Genomic DNA, 17700 nt, shown 5'->3' with positions numbered 1-17700 from the left:
AAACACTGAAATTAAGAGACCCAAAATTGAATTATCCAAACTTACAAAGGTACCTATCAAGATGGCAGGCTGGGGGTGGGGTCAGGGTGGGGAATATGTGAGGAAACCTGGGGACATTGGTGGAGGGAAGTTGAGGCTGGTGGTGGGATCGCTGCTGCAATATTGTCTAAAAGTCAACTATGGATAACTTTGTAAATTTAAAAAGAAAAAAATAAAAATAAATTGAATTAAATTCCCTATTTTATTATTAGTCATTAACTGTGGAAAGAGTTTCTAATTCGAGTTTTGCACATTTTATTTGAATCTTCAGAGACATCTTTCAGAAAGCTAAAAATCTTGCTTCTTGAATTTCTTTTCATTAAAAAATGTTTTTGCCGGTTCAGATAGCAAAGAATTTAATTCAACTTGGTTTGTGACTCAGTTGGTGATAATGACGCATCTCAATAAATTACAGCTCTCAGCTCTTTCATCTCACTGCATCTCTTATTTTGACACTTCTTAATGCCTTTCTGTTATTAAAGAGCTCTGAATGAAAAATAAGAGTTCTGAGTTCTGAAGGAAGAACACAGTTGGTAAGGCAGTCTTAAAAAAGAGATCTTCTGTTGGAGTAGCAACCTGGTGGCCTAGTTTCAAAAGGCACACATCTACTGGCAACATGTGTATAAGAGCACAAAGATCAAAATAAGTACATCTGTGTCACATTTCTACCAAGCATTGCAAGCATTAATGTGAAAAGAGCAAAAGGATATACCACTTGTGATCGTGTGATTTAAAAGAGATACATATTTGGTTAGAAGAACAAATCTCATTTTATTTATTTATTTATTTATTTATTTATTTATTTATTTATTTATTTATTTATTTATTGCTTTTTAGGGCCACACCTGATGATGCACAGGGGTTCCTCCTGGCTCTACACTTAGGAATCACCCCTGGCAGTGCTCAGGGGACCATATGGGATGCCGGGTCGGCCGCATGCAAGGCAAATGCCCTACCTGCTGTGCTATTGCTCCAGCCCCACAAATCTCATTTTATATTTGGATTTCATCTACAGTTCCTAACTCACTGTTCCCGAGACACTTGGAATTTCTTAAGTATTGAAAGTGATGAAATTAGGGAAGTGCCAAAGAAATGAGAATGATTACCACTAAAGCCAGTCAACAGATTAGAGAAATGGTGCTTCCTACCCACGCCGCCCAACCTCCAGAGCAGAGAGATGGAGTGGAGGTTGAGATTAACTGCCAATGGACAAAGAAACAGTCAATAGTACCTATGTAATAAAATCTCCATAAAGAAAGTAAAGGAAAAGTTTCAGAGAGTTCTAAGTTGAAAAGTATAGATTGGGAAAACAATAGATATAAGAAAGCATTAAAAGTTCTGCATACTTTTCCATGCCTTGCCCTATGGTTGTCTTCCAACTGGTAGAAACTGAATGCCATGTGAAACAAATCCCTGATCCTAAAAATCAATAGGTTTTATGTGTTCTATGTGCCACTCTAGAAAAATGTGATCAAATCTAAGAAGGGGTTTCTGGGAGCCACTGATTTATAATCAGTTATTTAGAAACAAGTAACCACCTAGGCTTGCTACTGGTTTCAAAAGTTGAAAGTCTTATCCAGACAAACATTATCTTTCTTACCTTTAATTAATGAATTTATTTTAAATTGAATCACAGTGAGATACACACTTACAAAGTTGTTCATGATCAGGTTTCAGTCATATAATGTTCCAACACCCATCCCTTCACCAATATACATTTCTCACCAGCAATGTCCTCCGTTTCCCTCCTGCTCTCTTCTGACCCCAGCCCTACAGCAGGCACTTTTCTCTTTTCTTCTCTCTCTCTCTCTCTCTATCTATCTATCTATCTATCTATCTATCTATCTATCTATCTATCTATCTATCTATCTATCTATCTCTGTGTGTGTGTCTCTCTCTCTTTCTCTCTCTCATCAGATATATTCCTTCCATTTCCCTCCTGTTCCCTTCCGATCCCAGCCCTATGGCAGGCACTTTTCTTCTTTTCTTCTCTCTCTCTATCTCATCAGATATATTCCTTTGCCTATTTTCAACACTCAGCTCCTGTTCAAAGTGTCAGAATTTAGTTTAATTTAAAAAAAATTGCTGATTTGTTTGCTGGTGCGAAGTCTCCAAATATATTCATGCCAGAGTGAGACCTAGGAACCCCCTAAATACTACCCTGATTACTCAAGACTGAAAAAGCTCTGGATTCCACAATCGGCTCTGCCACTCAACTGCTCTGTGTCTCAGACTTCAAATTTCACTTGACTCTCACTTTCCTTTCCTATAAAGTGGAGATTATAATATTTCTCAGAAGGTGATTATAAAGATCAAGTGATAGAACACAGGCAAAATACTTAATAGAATAATTCACAAAATATTGTTTGATATTGATTATCATGATTTTCCACTTATTCATCCCTTCCAACATAAGTTATTCACACTCCACAGGAACAATGAAGTAAGAAAATGCTCTCTGTCTTTCCAGAATCAGGAATAGGTAGTAGGCCCAAGCAACAGCAGCGTCAGTCACTCAAAGCTCCCAGACGAAGACCATGTCTGTTATCTGTTTCTACTGACTACTGAGTTCTGGAAACAAAGATGAATTCGGGCTCCCTCTCAGGCACTTAAAGAGAGGATGGAAGTTGAAGTATAACCAATTCCAAATCTATGACTTCAGAAATAATAGTATTTTTTAATAGGCAAGTGGATATAAAAGGTAAAGATCAAGACAAAATAAATAAAAGAAAATAGTAATAATTCATTTTTCTAAAATTGATATCTCTGTGTATAAGCTTGTAAGCAACCCAACAAAGCAGTTAATATCTGAAGAAGTTTACAAACTGAATTATTTTCCCTCCTAGGGAGTTGGTCTACTAGAAAAAGCAATATGCATGTTATTTGATGCATGAAGAGCTCTTGTTTCTTATTACTTTAATAAAAATAGTTAAACTTCATTCAATCCCCTCATACCTCATTATCTCATACTACAAATATTTATGAGAAATATAATTATATTCTATTAATGTTATAAGTATAGAATAAAATATATATAACATATATGAATGCCAATAATACAGAATAATTATGTAATCTTTCATATCTTTAAAATAAAATAAAAATACTAAATAAATAAAAATGTTTCATTGTCTTGCATAAGAATTATAATTATAAAGATATAAATGAGGGGCTGGAGTGATAGTTCAGTGGGTAGGGCATTTGCCTTGCACATAGCCAACCCAGGTTCGATTCCCAGTCAGGAATAATTCCTGAGTGCAAAGCCAGGAGTAACCCCGGTGCATCAAACATTTTGGGCCAGGTGTGACCCAAAAAGCAAAAAAAAAAAAAAAGATACAAATAATCTTTAAATCAATCACTAAACTCAATGTAATTAGAACCAATATTCCTAAAGGATTCTTTAATGAAATTTGTTTCTAAAGCACATACAGAAACAAAACAGATTAGTCAAGAAAAATTTAAGTAAAAATTATCAGGAAGACTGTTTCCATGAGAAAATAAGTTTAGTGGGGACTCAGAAAAACTAGAATCCTCCTAGTCTTTTAACAAATTGACTTTTTGCTTCATTATACTGTTTTTATTTTTTGCATCATGATAAATACAAAAACCTGAAACACAATGTAGAAAGGATCATGACAACATGAGCATTAACTGGCACTAGAAAGATGTAAATATTATAAATATACGTGTTCTTATATAGTAACTTTACTTTTAAAAATCCATAAGTGGGGCCAAATAGTACAAGGGGTAAGGCACTTACCATGCAAGCAGCAAACCTGAGTTCAACCCCCAGTATCATAGATGGCATCCTGAGCAAAGCAGGAGTAATTCCTGAGCACAAAGCTAGGCGTAAGCCCTGAACACAGTAGAGTGTGGCCCGAAAACTTCTTTTTAAAAAATCTAGGAATATGTGAAGCTGAAATTATAAGTGTATTTTATTTTGTTTTTACTTTAAATTTTTTCATCAATAAAGATCTAGTACTACGGTGTAATACTTAAAGCAATGAGTTCAGTGTCTTCTTTCTAAGCTATCTATTGTTTGACTTTATTTAATAGTTAAAACACTTTATAAAAATCTCTTTAGTAAATGGCAAATGGTTCTGGGAAAACCCAATGGCCACATACCAAAAAAAGAAAAAAGAAAAATAAAATTAAACCATTCTCTAATGCTTTATACCAAAATTAATTCAAAACAGGTAAAATGAACATAAGATCTGAAAATCATGACACATGTAGGAGAGAACACAAGTAATAAGCCTAAAAAGAAAAAAAAAACAGCTCCTTGATAAAGATCTTGAAGAGATTCCACTTCAGTGGCACAGGGAAAAATATCAAAAGTAAAGAAATGGGATTACACCAAACTAAAAAATTTCCGTACAGTGAAAGAAGCCATCATTAAAATGGAAAAGGCAACCTATTTCATGGGAAAATACACTGGCAAATCATACATCCAATAAGATGTTAACATCTAAAATATAAACAGAACTTAAAAATTAAAAGCCCCTATATTTTACAACATTTAAGGGAAACAAAACTAATAAAACAGGGGCTGGAGTGATAGCACAGCGGGTAGGGCGTTTGCCTTACACGGCCAACCCGGGTTCGAATCCCAGCATCCCATATGGTCCCCCGAGCACCGCAGGAGTAATTCCTGAGTGCATGAGCCAGGAGTGACCCCTGTGCATTGCCGGGTGTGACCCAAAAAGCAAAAAAAAAAAAAAACAAACTAATAAAACGGTGACATTTGATAGTGGCTTTTTTTTTTTTATCATGCTCTCTTCTATCTAGCCCAAAATCATTTGATCTTGTACAGGGAAGAAAGTCCTCATTTCTAAAATCGGGATAGAAAAAGCAATGAGATACAATGGTTTTCTCTAGTTCTACTATGAGCTACCCAAAGTTTACTTTCTAATCCTAACAGGAACTAAGACAAAGATTCTTTGACCTCGAGAAATTTTCAAATGGAGGAATAAAACAAATACTTATTCTGGAGATATTGATGATGAAGGGTGACATAAAACATAGTACATTGTGGTGGGCTGAGAATGGGATGGGTAATAGAGTGGTATACTGGACTTGGTTCCTTGTAGATTTTGTGCTTACTGAGAAGAAATATGAAAAATATAGATAATAATAAAATCTAACAAGTGCTACAATCAGGGTGAATGTGCTAAACATGCCAAACTGGAAGAAAAAAACAAGTCCCTTTTGATACTTGTTAAAGATATATACTTCAAGATCTACCTAAACCCTAGGAATCAACACCTTCTCAAAAATGCTTTTTTTCTCAAAAAAAGTTTTCATTAGGTAAGTTTAGAAAACATGGTGATCAATAATAAAGATGGCACTATAGGAATGCACACCTACATGATATGAACTATAATAGGAGAGTCTATGATAAAGTACACACTGGAAATCTATGGAAAGGAAAATGAAGAGTAGAATTCTGGAGTCACAGTAATAAGGGTTAAATATCAGCAGCATCACTAAGATTGGAAATAATAATGATGCTTTAGGATTGCTTTGAAGGCTGGGGCAGGAGAGGAGAGTACAGGGGGCAAGGTGCTTGCCTTGCATGAGGCTGACCTGGTTTCCATTCCCAGAAGCTCAGATGCCTGATAAAAGTGATGCCTAAGTGCAAGAGAGGGGTAAGCCCAGAGCACAGCTGGGTGTGGACCCAAAACAAACAAACAAATAGGACTGCTTTGAAGATGGTTAAGTGAAATCATCTATGTAATGTAAGATAATTAGAAGTTGAATCATGAGTCAAAAGAGTTTCACTGTACATCACATAAAGGCTTACCTATTCTCCCAATTTGGAGAATGCAACAAATTTAATAATCAATTGCAAAATGAAACAAGAATATTTTATTTTTTCTGTGAAAAGCAAAATAGAGAAAGGAGGGAACTGTAAAGATGGTACAGAGGATAGTGCTGTGTACAGTCACTTGGGTTAGATCCCTGGCACTCTCTGAGCATGGCCAAGAGTGATCCCTGAGCACAGCTCGGTGGTGCAGCCCCAATAAACAAGAAGAAAAACAAAAGAGAGAGGGGGAAAAAAGAAATAATCCAGATCATGCTGTAACAAAAAGATAATCTCTAATTTAAGAGATGATACTTATGTTTGTTATTCTCTAGGCTAAATGTGATTTAAAAAGAGATGAATTGAAAAGCACAAAGAGGCAAAATCACGGAGTTTGTTCATATTTGTAGCAGTGTGAGATCAGCAGTAATCTCCCGTCCTGCCACCAGCTGGCTATGTACTTTGAGGATAATTATCACAGGCCTTTATTTATTTTCCTGTTATGTCATGTAGTTTCTAAATTATTAGTTAGAATCGTATAAGTATTCCATATTTCAATCATCTTCCCTGTCCTCTGGTTGAAAAATTATAAAGAACGGAAATACACATCAAGTCCACTAGATGGCAACATATGGCCTTATAAATGGACGCCTGTCATAAGCATCTAAGATTTCTAAACCAAACAAAATTCCAAGATCCTCCAGAAAACAAAGACATGAACTAAAGTTTTAAACTCAAGACATTATTGAGATGTGTTACATGAAGAAAAATTAGAAATGCTTCATTCCTCTGTTTCAGAATCACTGGTATTTTGGGGTTATTGTCAGGACATACTAGATTTTTAATGTTTTAGCAGCCCTTTTATCATTTAGCAGTGAGGTAAATTGCACAAGGCCAAATTCTAAAGTGGGTCAATCTGACACTTTTCATATTCTCACTAAAAATACCATGTCAATCATTTTTAAACTCTTTACATAAAGAGCCTACATATCTTTTTGGATCCTCTGCAAAAAAGAAAATGAAAAAGATGTTTCCTTTGCAGCTTGATACATTTTGTTAATAATGTCAACATTATTATTTGGAATAGCAGGGAAAATATGTCCTTATTTTTAATGTTATAATTATTCAAAAAATTATGAAGAACATGGAAATCAACTCCAGTACTGACAATGCTACTTCATTTCAGTAAACTATTTTGGTGGGAAAAGAAATACATAAACACATATTCCTTTTTTTTTTCTGGGTAGGAGGAGGTTTCCAAGCAGTGCTCAGGGAATCTAGGAGTCACTAGATAGTCCAAACATAAATTATTTTTTAAAAATAAATATTTAAGTTAAAAGTATTTTGTAATCTTTCCATGTAGATGCATATTAATATAGCATTATAGTGATCATCACTAACATTCTCTAATTTAGATAAATGTTCATAAGATATACACAAATGTCTATTCCTTCCAGACTCTATTATCCACAAAATGGATATAAATGATCCCATGTAAAGATATGTAATAATTAAAGAGGGACTTACACAGAGGGGGAAAAAAGAAGGGGATGACAATGGAACATACCAGGACCTAACAAATGTACTAATAAATATAAAACACATATCAGAAAAAAATTTTCAAAAAATGAAGTAATTCAATAAACATTCAAGCTAGGTACTAAAAACAGTGAAGGAATGTATGACTTCTTCAGTGCAAAATGTCAAATAAGGGAACTTCCAAAAACTGCTTGGGAGACATGGAAGACATAAAACACAAACCAAAAAGAAAAGGTTAAGAATTGCTACAATGGTCAAAGTTGGAAGTGAGTTTAATATAAATGGTAAATATGGGAGAGAGTTGCTGGTCTTTTTAAAAATATCATGAGGGGCTGGAGCGATAGCACAGCGGGTAGGGCTTTTGCCTTGCACGCGACCGACCCGGGTTTGATTCCCAGCATCCCATATGGTCCCCTGAGCACCACCAGGGATAATTCCTGAGTGCAGAGCCAGGAGTAACCCCTGTGCAGAGACAGGTGTGACCCAAAAAGCAAAAAAATATATATATCATGAGACCATAACAAAACAAAAATGATTTTTCCCATAGTAAAATTAGAAGGAAGCTGACTTAGAAACAAGGCAAAAACTGAATGTTTCAAGGTGGACAATATGGCTCCTATATAAAACTGACTCCAAACAAAACTTTAAACAATAAGATTTATCCTTGAGATTAGTAAACTCAAAAATGAAAAATTACAAAAGAGGTATCTCAGAAATACACTCTCTGAAATGTTCAAAGAAAAAAAAGGATGTGACAGACAAATGAAAATAAATGAATCTCATTCAATCAGTCTCTCATTTTTCAAATGTCAAAGAATACTCAAGTAATAAATATATTGATTTTGATTACTGAATATACACAAATTTTCTGTTTGATACTATATGAGTTATTACTTCATCTCCACTGATTATAAGCATCTGAAAGAATTTTAACAATGGCCTTGCATTCCTTCTCGGGAAAGTGATCCAGTCAAGTCCTCAGGATGCTGCTTTCCAAGAATTTAAATTTTGGTCACTGAAACAGTGAGACTGACAAGGTTCATCCACTCTAAGGTAATTCTCACAGACTGCTCCTATTTAGAATTTTTCCCAGCATTCTTATTCCAAAGTCCTCAGCAGAGCACCATTCAAACAAGATTAGTCAAACAAATGTGCTGGAGTACATTATAAGGAAATGTGTAGGGTTGGAGTGATAATACAGTGGGTAGGGCATTTGCCCTGTAAGCAGCCGACCCAGTTCAATTCCTGAGCATTCACAGGAATAATTCCAGAATTCTGAGCCAGGAGTCACCTCTGAGGATTGCCAGGTGTGGCCCAAAAGAAAACAAACAAAAAATCCTTTGAATATCTCCAAGTTCTTTTGCTTATGTTACCTTGTGTAGGATTCTGGTATTTATATATATTGATGAAACTGGACATTTGTAGATTAAGGTTGATCTGAGGTAAAAGTATAAAACCATTGCCATCATATGTTTCATATTAGAAAAATAAACAAAGTTTAGTATTTAAACACAAAGTATATAATGCTAACCCAAATGCAAGATCTAAAAACTGAAAAAGAATAAAAACAATACCAATACCAAAAATGAGAAAATTTGATAATAAGAGTTACTAATACCTCAGAGAACTTTGAGTAATACTTATTAGACGCCAAAGGAGTCTTTATGATCCTAAAAAGTGTTCAGACCCACTTCATCTGTTAACAACTTTATCATTAATTTATTTCTATATCTTTATATGTGGTATTTTGTATTTAGGTCAAACTACATGAAGTAGATAATATTTGAGCATTTTTCACCTAGCGCAAAGGGTAGGGTGTTTGTCTTGCATGCGGCCGACCCGGGTTCGATTTTTCTGCCCCTCTCGGAGAGCCCAGCAAGCTACCGAGAGTATCCCGCCTGCACAGCAGAGCCTGGCAAGCTACCCGAGGTGTACTGGATATGCCAGAAAAAGTAACAACAAGTCTCACAATGGAGACATTACTGATGCCTGTCCGAGCAAATTGATGAGCAACAGGATGACACAGATCAGCTTAGAAATCATCACTAATTACATACTAAATTTAAAAGTATTTCTCAAACTACATATCAGATATATACATAAAGCATGCAAAGTATATAGACACATTTCACACTTGTAGAGAAACTTTTTTAAATGTCCTGCCCTAACTTGTAAATTCTAATAACGACATAAAAATTCTCCAAACTCAATAGTATTTGCTCAGATCATGATTAAGAAATGTATCATGAATTCTAAAAGCCTACTGCCCAGCCCTAGACAATTTGATCAAACATCAACTTAACTATCAAAATACATGATAATTCTACAAGCTTCAAACAAACAGATAGCCAAAATTTAGGGATTAATTAAATTCAACTTTATTTTTAAAAATAAAAGAATCATACGAGACTTTTTCTGTGTTGAAATAGAATTGAGGTTGATTTAGGATGGGCGGTTTGGGAACAGGAGTCACCAAACAAAGTCAACAATTCCAAGGAAACAATTGCATGTAAATTTTAAAGTCTGCTGTCCCAAAAATACATTCTCTACAAAAGTTTAAAGCTTTCTCTCCACAGAAAAATTAATCAGGTATTATAAAATAATGACACTTGCGTCACTAAATTGTGAAGGCAAGACTGACTCCTGTCCCTGATTTATGAGACCAATACCTATTTTAATGAGGGGAGGTCTGATTCCTGTAAAGGAAATCCTTTCCCTGCTTTTGGCTCATTACCAGTATCAGAGGAAGCCAGATTCCCAGTTTTACCAAAACTATGTGCTATATTACCCTGGCGTGTTTGTGTGCTAAATCATTTTGTCATGTGTAATTCTGTCTCTTCTCTCCATAGTTACAAGTGAAACCCATTCCCCATTCCCCTGGAGATAAAACTGTATAAACATGGCATGAATCTTGGACCACACAGCCTTTAGAGGCAATTCTACTGGATCTGTGCTACATAAACTGTATTTTTTTCCATTTTTTTTAAACTCTTGTTCCTCCAAGTGTTTTTCTTTGTGTCTACCTCTTGCTGAAAACTCTTCAATAAAATAAGATGTAATTCTACATATCAATAGTCCATCATAGTCTTCCTTAGAATACACCTTAATTTTCTTTAGCAAGAAAATACATTTTATCTCTATTACTTTAGATAATTTAAAAAAACCTTTTGAATTCTAGTTCCTTTATCATAATTCTGGACCCATTAGCATAATTTTAGTTCATTCAGTATAATTTACTCCCCCTTCCTCACCCCAACTCTTTCATGATAAGTCTCAGCAAATACCCCAAACAGAAGTGACTATCAAGTCCCCTGCACCCGGGTTGTAGAGTGGAGGTTCCCAGCATGGCCCAGATGGCCCAGGTAGAGATAGAGTATTCTTGATACTGCACTGAACTATGACCTGGTCGGGTAAGAATCACTGGTAAAGCCCTTTGACCTAATGAGCACCATATGGGAGTCCCCTCACCCCCATAACCCCTGCCAAAGAAAAGCAGTAAAAACCTAGAATACAATACAGTGATCAAAACCTCAGAAAATGAAACAATCCAGACAAGTCCTTCTTTCATAAAAACCCTCTTTTCTCCAGATGGCCACTGAGAAATTGCTCTTCCTTCAGGCCAAACTAATGCATATAAATCAGAAATATTGACCTCTTAAAGACAAGGACAATCAGAAAATGTTCAACACCTCAACCTGCTGTACAATCTCTCTGGCCCTATTTTCACCTGTGGCATCATGGAATATCCTAGGGGCCATGTACCCTAGTTAAGAAATGCAGAACTAGATCATAATATCAGTTTCCAAAGCATGAAAATCAGTAAAATCCATAATATCTCTTGCAAAGAGAGGTAAACTGCATTCATGCATCAGAGAAATGCCAATCCCCAAGGCACAGCCAAGGCTGAGACTCACAGTTTGCGATGTCACCTTGTAGCTGTAAAATCTGAGGAACTGGGATTGTGAGGACAACGGCATCAAACTGCTCAGAAGGGCCTGTTTCTTTGGAGACTTCCCACTTGCCATTTCTGAGGTTGATCTGGGTCACACAGTAGCTGAAGTAGATTTCAGCACCTGTTCCAAAAGCAAATTTATGATCATATAATCAGGATTTTGTATATGAAGGAGAAAGTAAATCATCAGAGGCAGGGCTAGAATTATGGCTCAATGGGTTTATAGGCAAGCTTTGCATCATGAGAGAAGCCAGGTTCAATTCCAGCACAGCACAGTTTCCAGAATTCCAGCACCAACCAGGAGTGCTTCCTGAGCAACAAATATTAATCAAATACTATCTCTAACACCACAACTATAAAAATCACCAAAAAAATAGGGGCAGGGAAAAGCAACTCTTACTAACCAGTAAATTTTCTTTTTAGCTGCTAGGAGTAGTTTCTAGCAAAGTGGCATTTCCTTGTTAAAAATAGTGGCTTTCATAATTCATGTTAAAAGCTTTAGGCTCTGGAAACTCTCATTTTAAAAAATGAACAACATATTACTGTCTCAAAAATTACTTCCAAGCCTGGTCAATCTGACCAAGTCCCTTTCTATGGATTAGTACCATGATCACTTACCTAGAGATAGTTTGATACGGAACTACCCAGGTTTACTTCCTGCACATCAATTTTAGGAAGAAAATAAGTACAAACTTTAAAAGGGAGGGAACAGGGGCGGAGCGATAGCACAGCAGGTAGGGCATTTGCCTTGCACTCGGCTGACCTGGGTTCGATCCCCGACATCCCATATGATCCCCAAGCTCCGCCAGGAGTAATTCTTGAGTGCAAAGCCAGGAGTAACCCCTGAGCATTGCTGGGTGTGACTGACCCAAAAAGCAAAAAAATAAATAAAATAAAATAAAAGGGAGGGAACAACAAATGTGCATATTATTAGAAAGAAGTCACCATGGCTGATAACATCTGCAAATTCAAACATCTTTTCTAATAAATCAATGTATTCAATTTTGACAATTTGCATTGTATGCGTTGACTTTTCATATTGTTAACAAATGTCCCTTTTAAAGTAAGTGGTAATTGAGCATTTGAGTTATTTTCATATTTTGACTATTTTGCTGTGTAGTTATGAACATAGGTGTGTGGATATATATATCCTTTCTAATTAATATTTTTGTATTTTGGGGGTAGACAATAAGAAGGAATGTCACTGAGTCATATGGTAGTTCTACTCCTTTTTTTTTTGATAGATCTCCATATTACTTTCCATGAAGACTGAACTAGACGATATTCCCATCAACCATGGATGAGGATTCCTTTTCAATACAGCTACAATAGCATTATGTACATGAGATACCATTACTTACTAAGAGCATTGTAAACCATAGAATATGAATTAAAATTTTAAAGTAAATGGTAAAAACAAATCCCACAACAAACCTCCCTATCAATGGTGAAACCAAAGAAAAGATTTTCACTCAATTCTAGAAGTTAAATTCATCTTCTTACAAATGATTTGGGCTGGAGCAATAGCACAGCGGTTGGACGTTCGCCTTTCACGCAGCCGACCCGGCAAGCTACCGAGAGTATCTAGCCCGAGAGGCAGAGCCTGGAAAGCTACCCGTGCGTATTGGATATGCCAAAAACAGTAACAATAAGTCTCTCAGTGAGAGACATTGCTGATGCCCGCTCGAACAAATCGATGAGTAACGGGATGAGAGTGACAGTGACAAATGATTTAACAATATGGGCCTTATTTAAAAGCACAGGGACTTGGCTAATCACTTTCCAACCGTCATAGGAACCTGTCAGGTGACAAGTCTGCCAGGTTGCATAAGAAAATAAAATGATTTTAATGCTTAATAACTCCTTCCCTCAGGGGCAGGGACTAATCAATGACAAAGGAAAACCAAGAGACAAAAAGGTTATTATTCTCTGACATATGGCACCAGAGTGATAGGGGCAATCTCTTGTCCTGCAAGGGTAAAGCTGGGGAGGGAAAAGAAGATTCTACAAAGTAAATATCATACCAGAGGATGTGAATACCTCTCAAATACCCACCACAGGACAGTTAATAGGGAAAGAAAACATGTCCTTAAGGCCCCCCAAAGCTTGAAGGGAGTTCCCTTTCTATTACTTACTTGCCAAGTTACCACAGGCAAAGTACTTAACCTCTTGAATCCCATTTTGCTTCTTATTAAACAAAGACAACGATAACTACTGAATGTTCATTGTGAGAATGAAGTGTCAGAGGGTTAACACTTCACTGGAAACATTCACTTTTGTTACAGTGCTTTTCTCTTACCTCAGCAATGACAACCAAGTCTGCCCATTTCTAAAAAACAATACTTCATTCACTCCAGGAAATGGTGGTATTAATGTATTAATAAGGGCAGGCAGATAGGTTTTAGAGTAAACAAATACAGTTTTCTCTAATATTAATTACAGAAATACAGCTTTCTGTAATAAGGTAAACATAAGCACATTAATCAAGACAAAAGAGACATGTCTATTTTCCCCTGTCCTTTACTACTTGTTCTGGGAAACAGGTCTAGTTAAATATTGACTGGACCTACTCAAAAGGTTAGCCTTGCACGCGGTTGACCAGGGTTCAAGTTCTAGCATCCCATATGGTGTTCCTCAGAGCACCACCAGGAATAATTCCTGAGTGCAAGAGCCAGGAGTAACCCATGTGCACCGCCGGGTGTGACCCCAAAAAAAATCAGAAAAAAAAACCCCAAAAGATTAGACATATCCCAAACAGATATTCCCTGGAAGTATTATTACTATAAATAAATACTGGTTACATAACATTATAGTTTAACATCTCTATATGCTATATTATGTTTGCTACCAAAAGTCTACTTCCTTCTACTGCTATGCAATAGATCCCCTTTACCTGTACATCACTTTTATTTTGAAAAGGTCAATTCTGAAAGAGAGCAGGGAAAAATTCTATTCCTACCTGATTCCTTCAAGTAATGTTTAACAATCGAAGAAACTCCTTGAGGGGCCACAAAGTTACAGTCTCCATCTTTAATCACCATTCCCTCAATAGGCGAGGTCAGAGGTTTTAGAATACCATGTGATAATAGTTCATCATAAAAACTGTAATAAATCAATGTAGACAACATAATTACAATTAATTCTAAACACAATTCTCTTCCAAGAACTCTTAAGAGATAATAATCTTAAATAACAACTAGAAATCAATAATATGATTGTTTGTATAATTTTTTTTTTTTTTGCTTTTTGGGTCACACCTGGCGATGCACAGGGGTTACTCCTGGCTCTGCACTCAGGAATTACTCCTGGCGGTGCTCGGGGAACCATATGGGATGCTGGGATTTGAACCTGGGTCAGTCGGGTGTAAGGCAAACGCCCTACCCTCTGTGCTATCACTCCAGCCCCATTGTTTGTATAAAATATTTTAATAAAGCAAATTTTTTAAAAATGCCTTGATTCCTCAAGGACCTTTTGTTTTGTTTTTTGGGCCAAACCCAGCTGTCCTCAAAACTTACTCCTGGCTGTACTCAAGGGATGAGACACGGTGCCATACGGTCCCAGGTCGTCCAGTGCAAGGCAAAGGCCCTACCTGCTGTGTTATTGTTCGAGCTCCTTCCATGAACCTTTCTTTTGTCAAGGGTTTATTTTCTCATACATTTCAAAATTAAAGTCAGTACAGCGTAACAAAAATGTAAGGTATCAACAAAGAAATTAGTATTTACAGATAAATAACATTATTTATTATAATAATAAAATTATATAATGTGTATGTGTATTGTAATTATATAATATATAATAATGTGATTATAACTACTATAATTTATTGATAGGGATTGGTATTTACTGATAATATCAATAATATTAATACTTAATATTTTCCATGTTCAATATAATTTTTTATCTTTACAGCACTATAGAGAATTATAATTGGTTAACTCAAAAAAAAGTCTTTTATTGTCAATACTTTCCAACAATATCATAATTATCATAGTAACTTCAGTTACAGAAGCAAAATTTAACCTGGTTAAAAATGATTTATATTTTCACATCCTACATCTACTAAGACTGACTTCGCCCCTTCCTACTAACTTACCTTTGGTGTTTTTTGGCATAATGTGAGGTGCAGGTGATGTACTGAGCACCCAAGTCAACCGTACTCTGTGGATTATGGGGATTACCGGCTGTGGCCATTCTTCCTCCTTGAATCAGCCCATGGGAAAAAAACGTATCAGCGCTTTAGAACGGGTATTTTGCAATCAGTACTATTCACCTCAAATTACCCAACTATACAGACTAGGAAACTTCTTGTTTGGTGAGGGGGGTTAACTTGATAACTTTGTCATCTTATCTTTCCAATAAAGACATTTTGTTCACTTTTTGTGACTTTTTTTTTAAGGGGCTCGTGAATGACGCAGGGACTGTGTTTGGTGCATGTCATGACCAATTTGAATAAAAGGAATGAACAGTTATCAAACGATGAATGAAACGTCTGAAAGAAATCAGCCACCACTGCTCTAGCGTGATTCTCAGTCGTGAGACTGCCACGATTCTGTCAGATCTCTAAAGTCGGACCCCGGGGGGGAGGGGCAGGAGCTGGAGAAAGCAGCGGAAGCAGCGATAGGCCATGACAAAAATCCATTTATGAGTGACACAGTTCAAGATAAAAATCCATGTATGAGGGACATGATTGTCCCTAGCATGTTTCTCAGTCGTGAGACTGACACGATTCTGTCAGATCTCCAGAGTCTAGAGCCCCCCGCCCCCAGGGGTCCTCGGGAGCGGGAGAAAGCAGCGGAAGCAGGGACAGGACGAGCTGGGAATCCATATATGAGTGACGTGATCCTGTCAGCCCTCCGGGGGTCCTCGGGAGCGGGAGAAAGCAGCGAAAGCAGGGGCGGGTCAGGAGAAAAATCCTTTTATGAGTGACACGATTCTCTCCTCACGCTCCTCAGTCGTGAGACTGACAGGATTCAGTGGTCAGATCTCCAGAGCCGGGAGCGGAAGCAGCAGAAGCAGCCACAGAACGTGATCAAAATCCACTTATGCGTGACAACGCCGCGCCCTCGGGTCCCGAACTCGACTTCCCGCTGCGCCGGCTTTCCCCCCACCTTCCCGCGAAGATTCCAGCAGCTTCTAAGGCCGCCCAGGGACCCTCCCAGGCCCGCGGGGGCACGCAACACCCTCCCGGGCCTCTCGGGCCCCTTCCGGGCGGCGAGAGGCGGCGAGCACGTGACCCGGCGCCGCCGCGCGGGCCCGGGGACGGGCAGTTGGGCACAGACGTTTCTCCCGCGGGGGCCGCGTCGGCTTCCGGTGGTGCCTGCGGCGCTCGGCCGACCCACCTGAGTCCCCGGCCTTGTCCCACACCGCGAGGTGCAAAGGACAGGCCGACTCCCTCCTCAGCAGCGCTGCGCACAAGCTTCCCGTCAGCCCGGCGCCCACGATCAGCACCCGCGCCATGGCCCGTGGGCTCCGCGGTGTGGGCAGTGGCCGCCGCAGCCCGGCTGGGACTCCTGGCTCAGCGCGTCCACCGGCCCCCTGTGCAGTCCCAGTGTCCGGCCGGCAGGGGGCAGAGCAGAGGCGCCCGGCGCGGAGGACGCTGCCGAGAACCTGCGCGTTCCTTCCCCCTAGGTTGCGGGGACCCGATCCCCGGCCCGCGCCTGCCCCTGGCTGCAAGTGTTGTAAAACCGCATGAGACCCCACCTCGCGGAAGGGCTAGGTTGACATTCAGCGTCCACCGGAGCTTGCTCGTTCCAGGGTTATCACGAGAGTTTAAATGCGGACGTGGGGAGGGGAGAGAATTGACCTGAGACCCCAAAGCAGTTTCCCCAAAGCCCCTGCACTCAAAATAAGACTTTTTTTTAAAAGCTTTTGAAGTCAAAGAGAGATTTTTTTTTCTTTTTGGTCACACCCAGCGATGTTCAAGGGTTATTCCTGGCTCTGCACTCAGGAATCACGCCTGGTGGTGATTATGGGACACCCGGAATTGAACCTGGGTCTGCCGCATGCAAGCCAGCCCCAAAGAGAATTTTCTGAACGTGTCTCGATCGTTTGTGTATGTTATGTAACCTTCTGGAACCCCAGTTTATCTTTCTTTGAATGGAGCAATGTTTGTCTTCCAAATATGTGTGGATTAAAGACCTTTGGTTTCCCAGGAAAAGATGGACTCATGTCTTCAGTAAATATGAAGCTCTATGTCAAAACCATTCCAAAGGCAGCGTGTCTCGGCTGGGGCCCAGAGGGCCTCCAGAGAGGGTGAGAAACACTGCTTTAAGGGATATAAGTATAGAGAAGACAAAGATTTGTGCCATTACCACTGTTCTTTCAAAGTCCCTGACATCCAAAGATACACAGAAATGATCACTGTGAA

At 38.4% G+C, this 17700-nt stretch overlaps 1 protein-coding gene across 2 annotated transcripts in view; it reads right to left on the bottom strand.

Annotated features, from left to right (window-relative positions):
• RNLS (renalase, FAD dependent amine oxidase) overlaps positions 1-16944 on the bottom strand; it is a 299467-nt gene extending 282523 nt beyond the window's left edge. Inside the window, exons 1-4 of one of the 2 annotated variants that reach the window (XM_004607498.2) lie at positions 16673-16944; positions 15427-15532; positions 14293-14435; positions 11296-11454 (exon numbers count right to left, since the gene is read on the bottom strand). In XM_004607498.2, coding sequence (XP_004607555.2) covers positions 11296-11454; positions 14293-14435; positions 15427-15532; positions 16673-16790 — 526 coding nt within the window. In that variant the 5' untranslated portion in view covers positions 16791-16944. The other variant, XM_055119607.1, reaches the window with a different exon arrangement.
• Between the last annotated feature and the right edge of the window lie 756 nt (positions 16945-17700).

Source organism: Sorex araneus, chromosome 11 (assembly GCF_027595985.1).
Source record: "Sorex araneus isolate mSorAra2 chromosome 11, mSorAra2.pri, whole genome shotgun sequence".
In the NCBI taxonomy this organism is placed as follows: Eukaryota; Metazoa; Chordata; class Mammalia; order Eulipotyphla; family Soricidae; genus Sorex; species Sorex araneus.
This window is presented reverse-complemented; position numbering and strand designations above follow the sequence as displayed.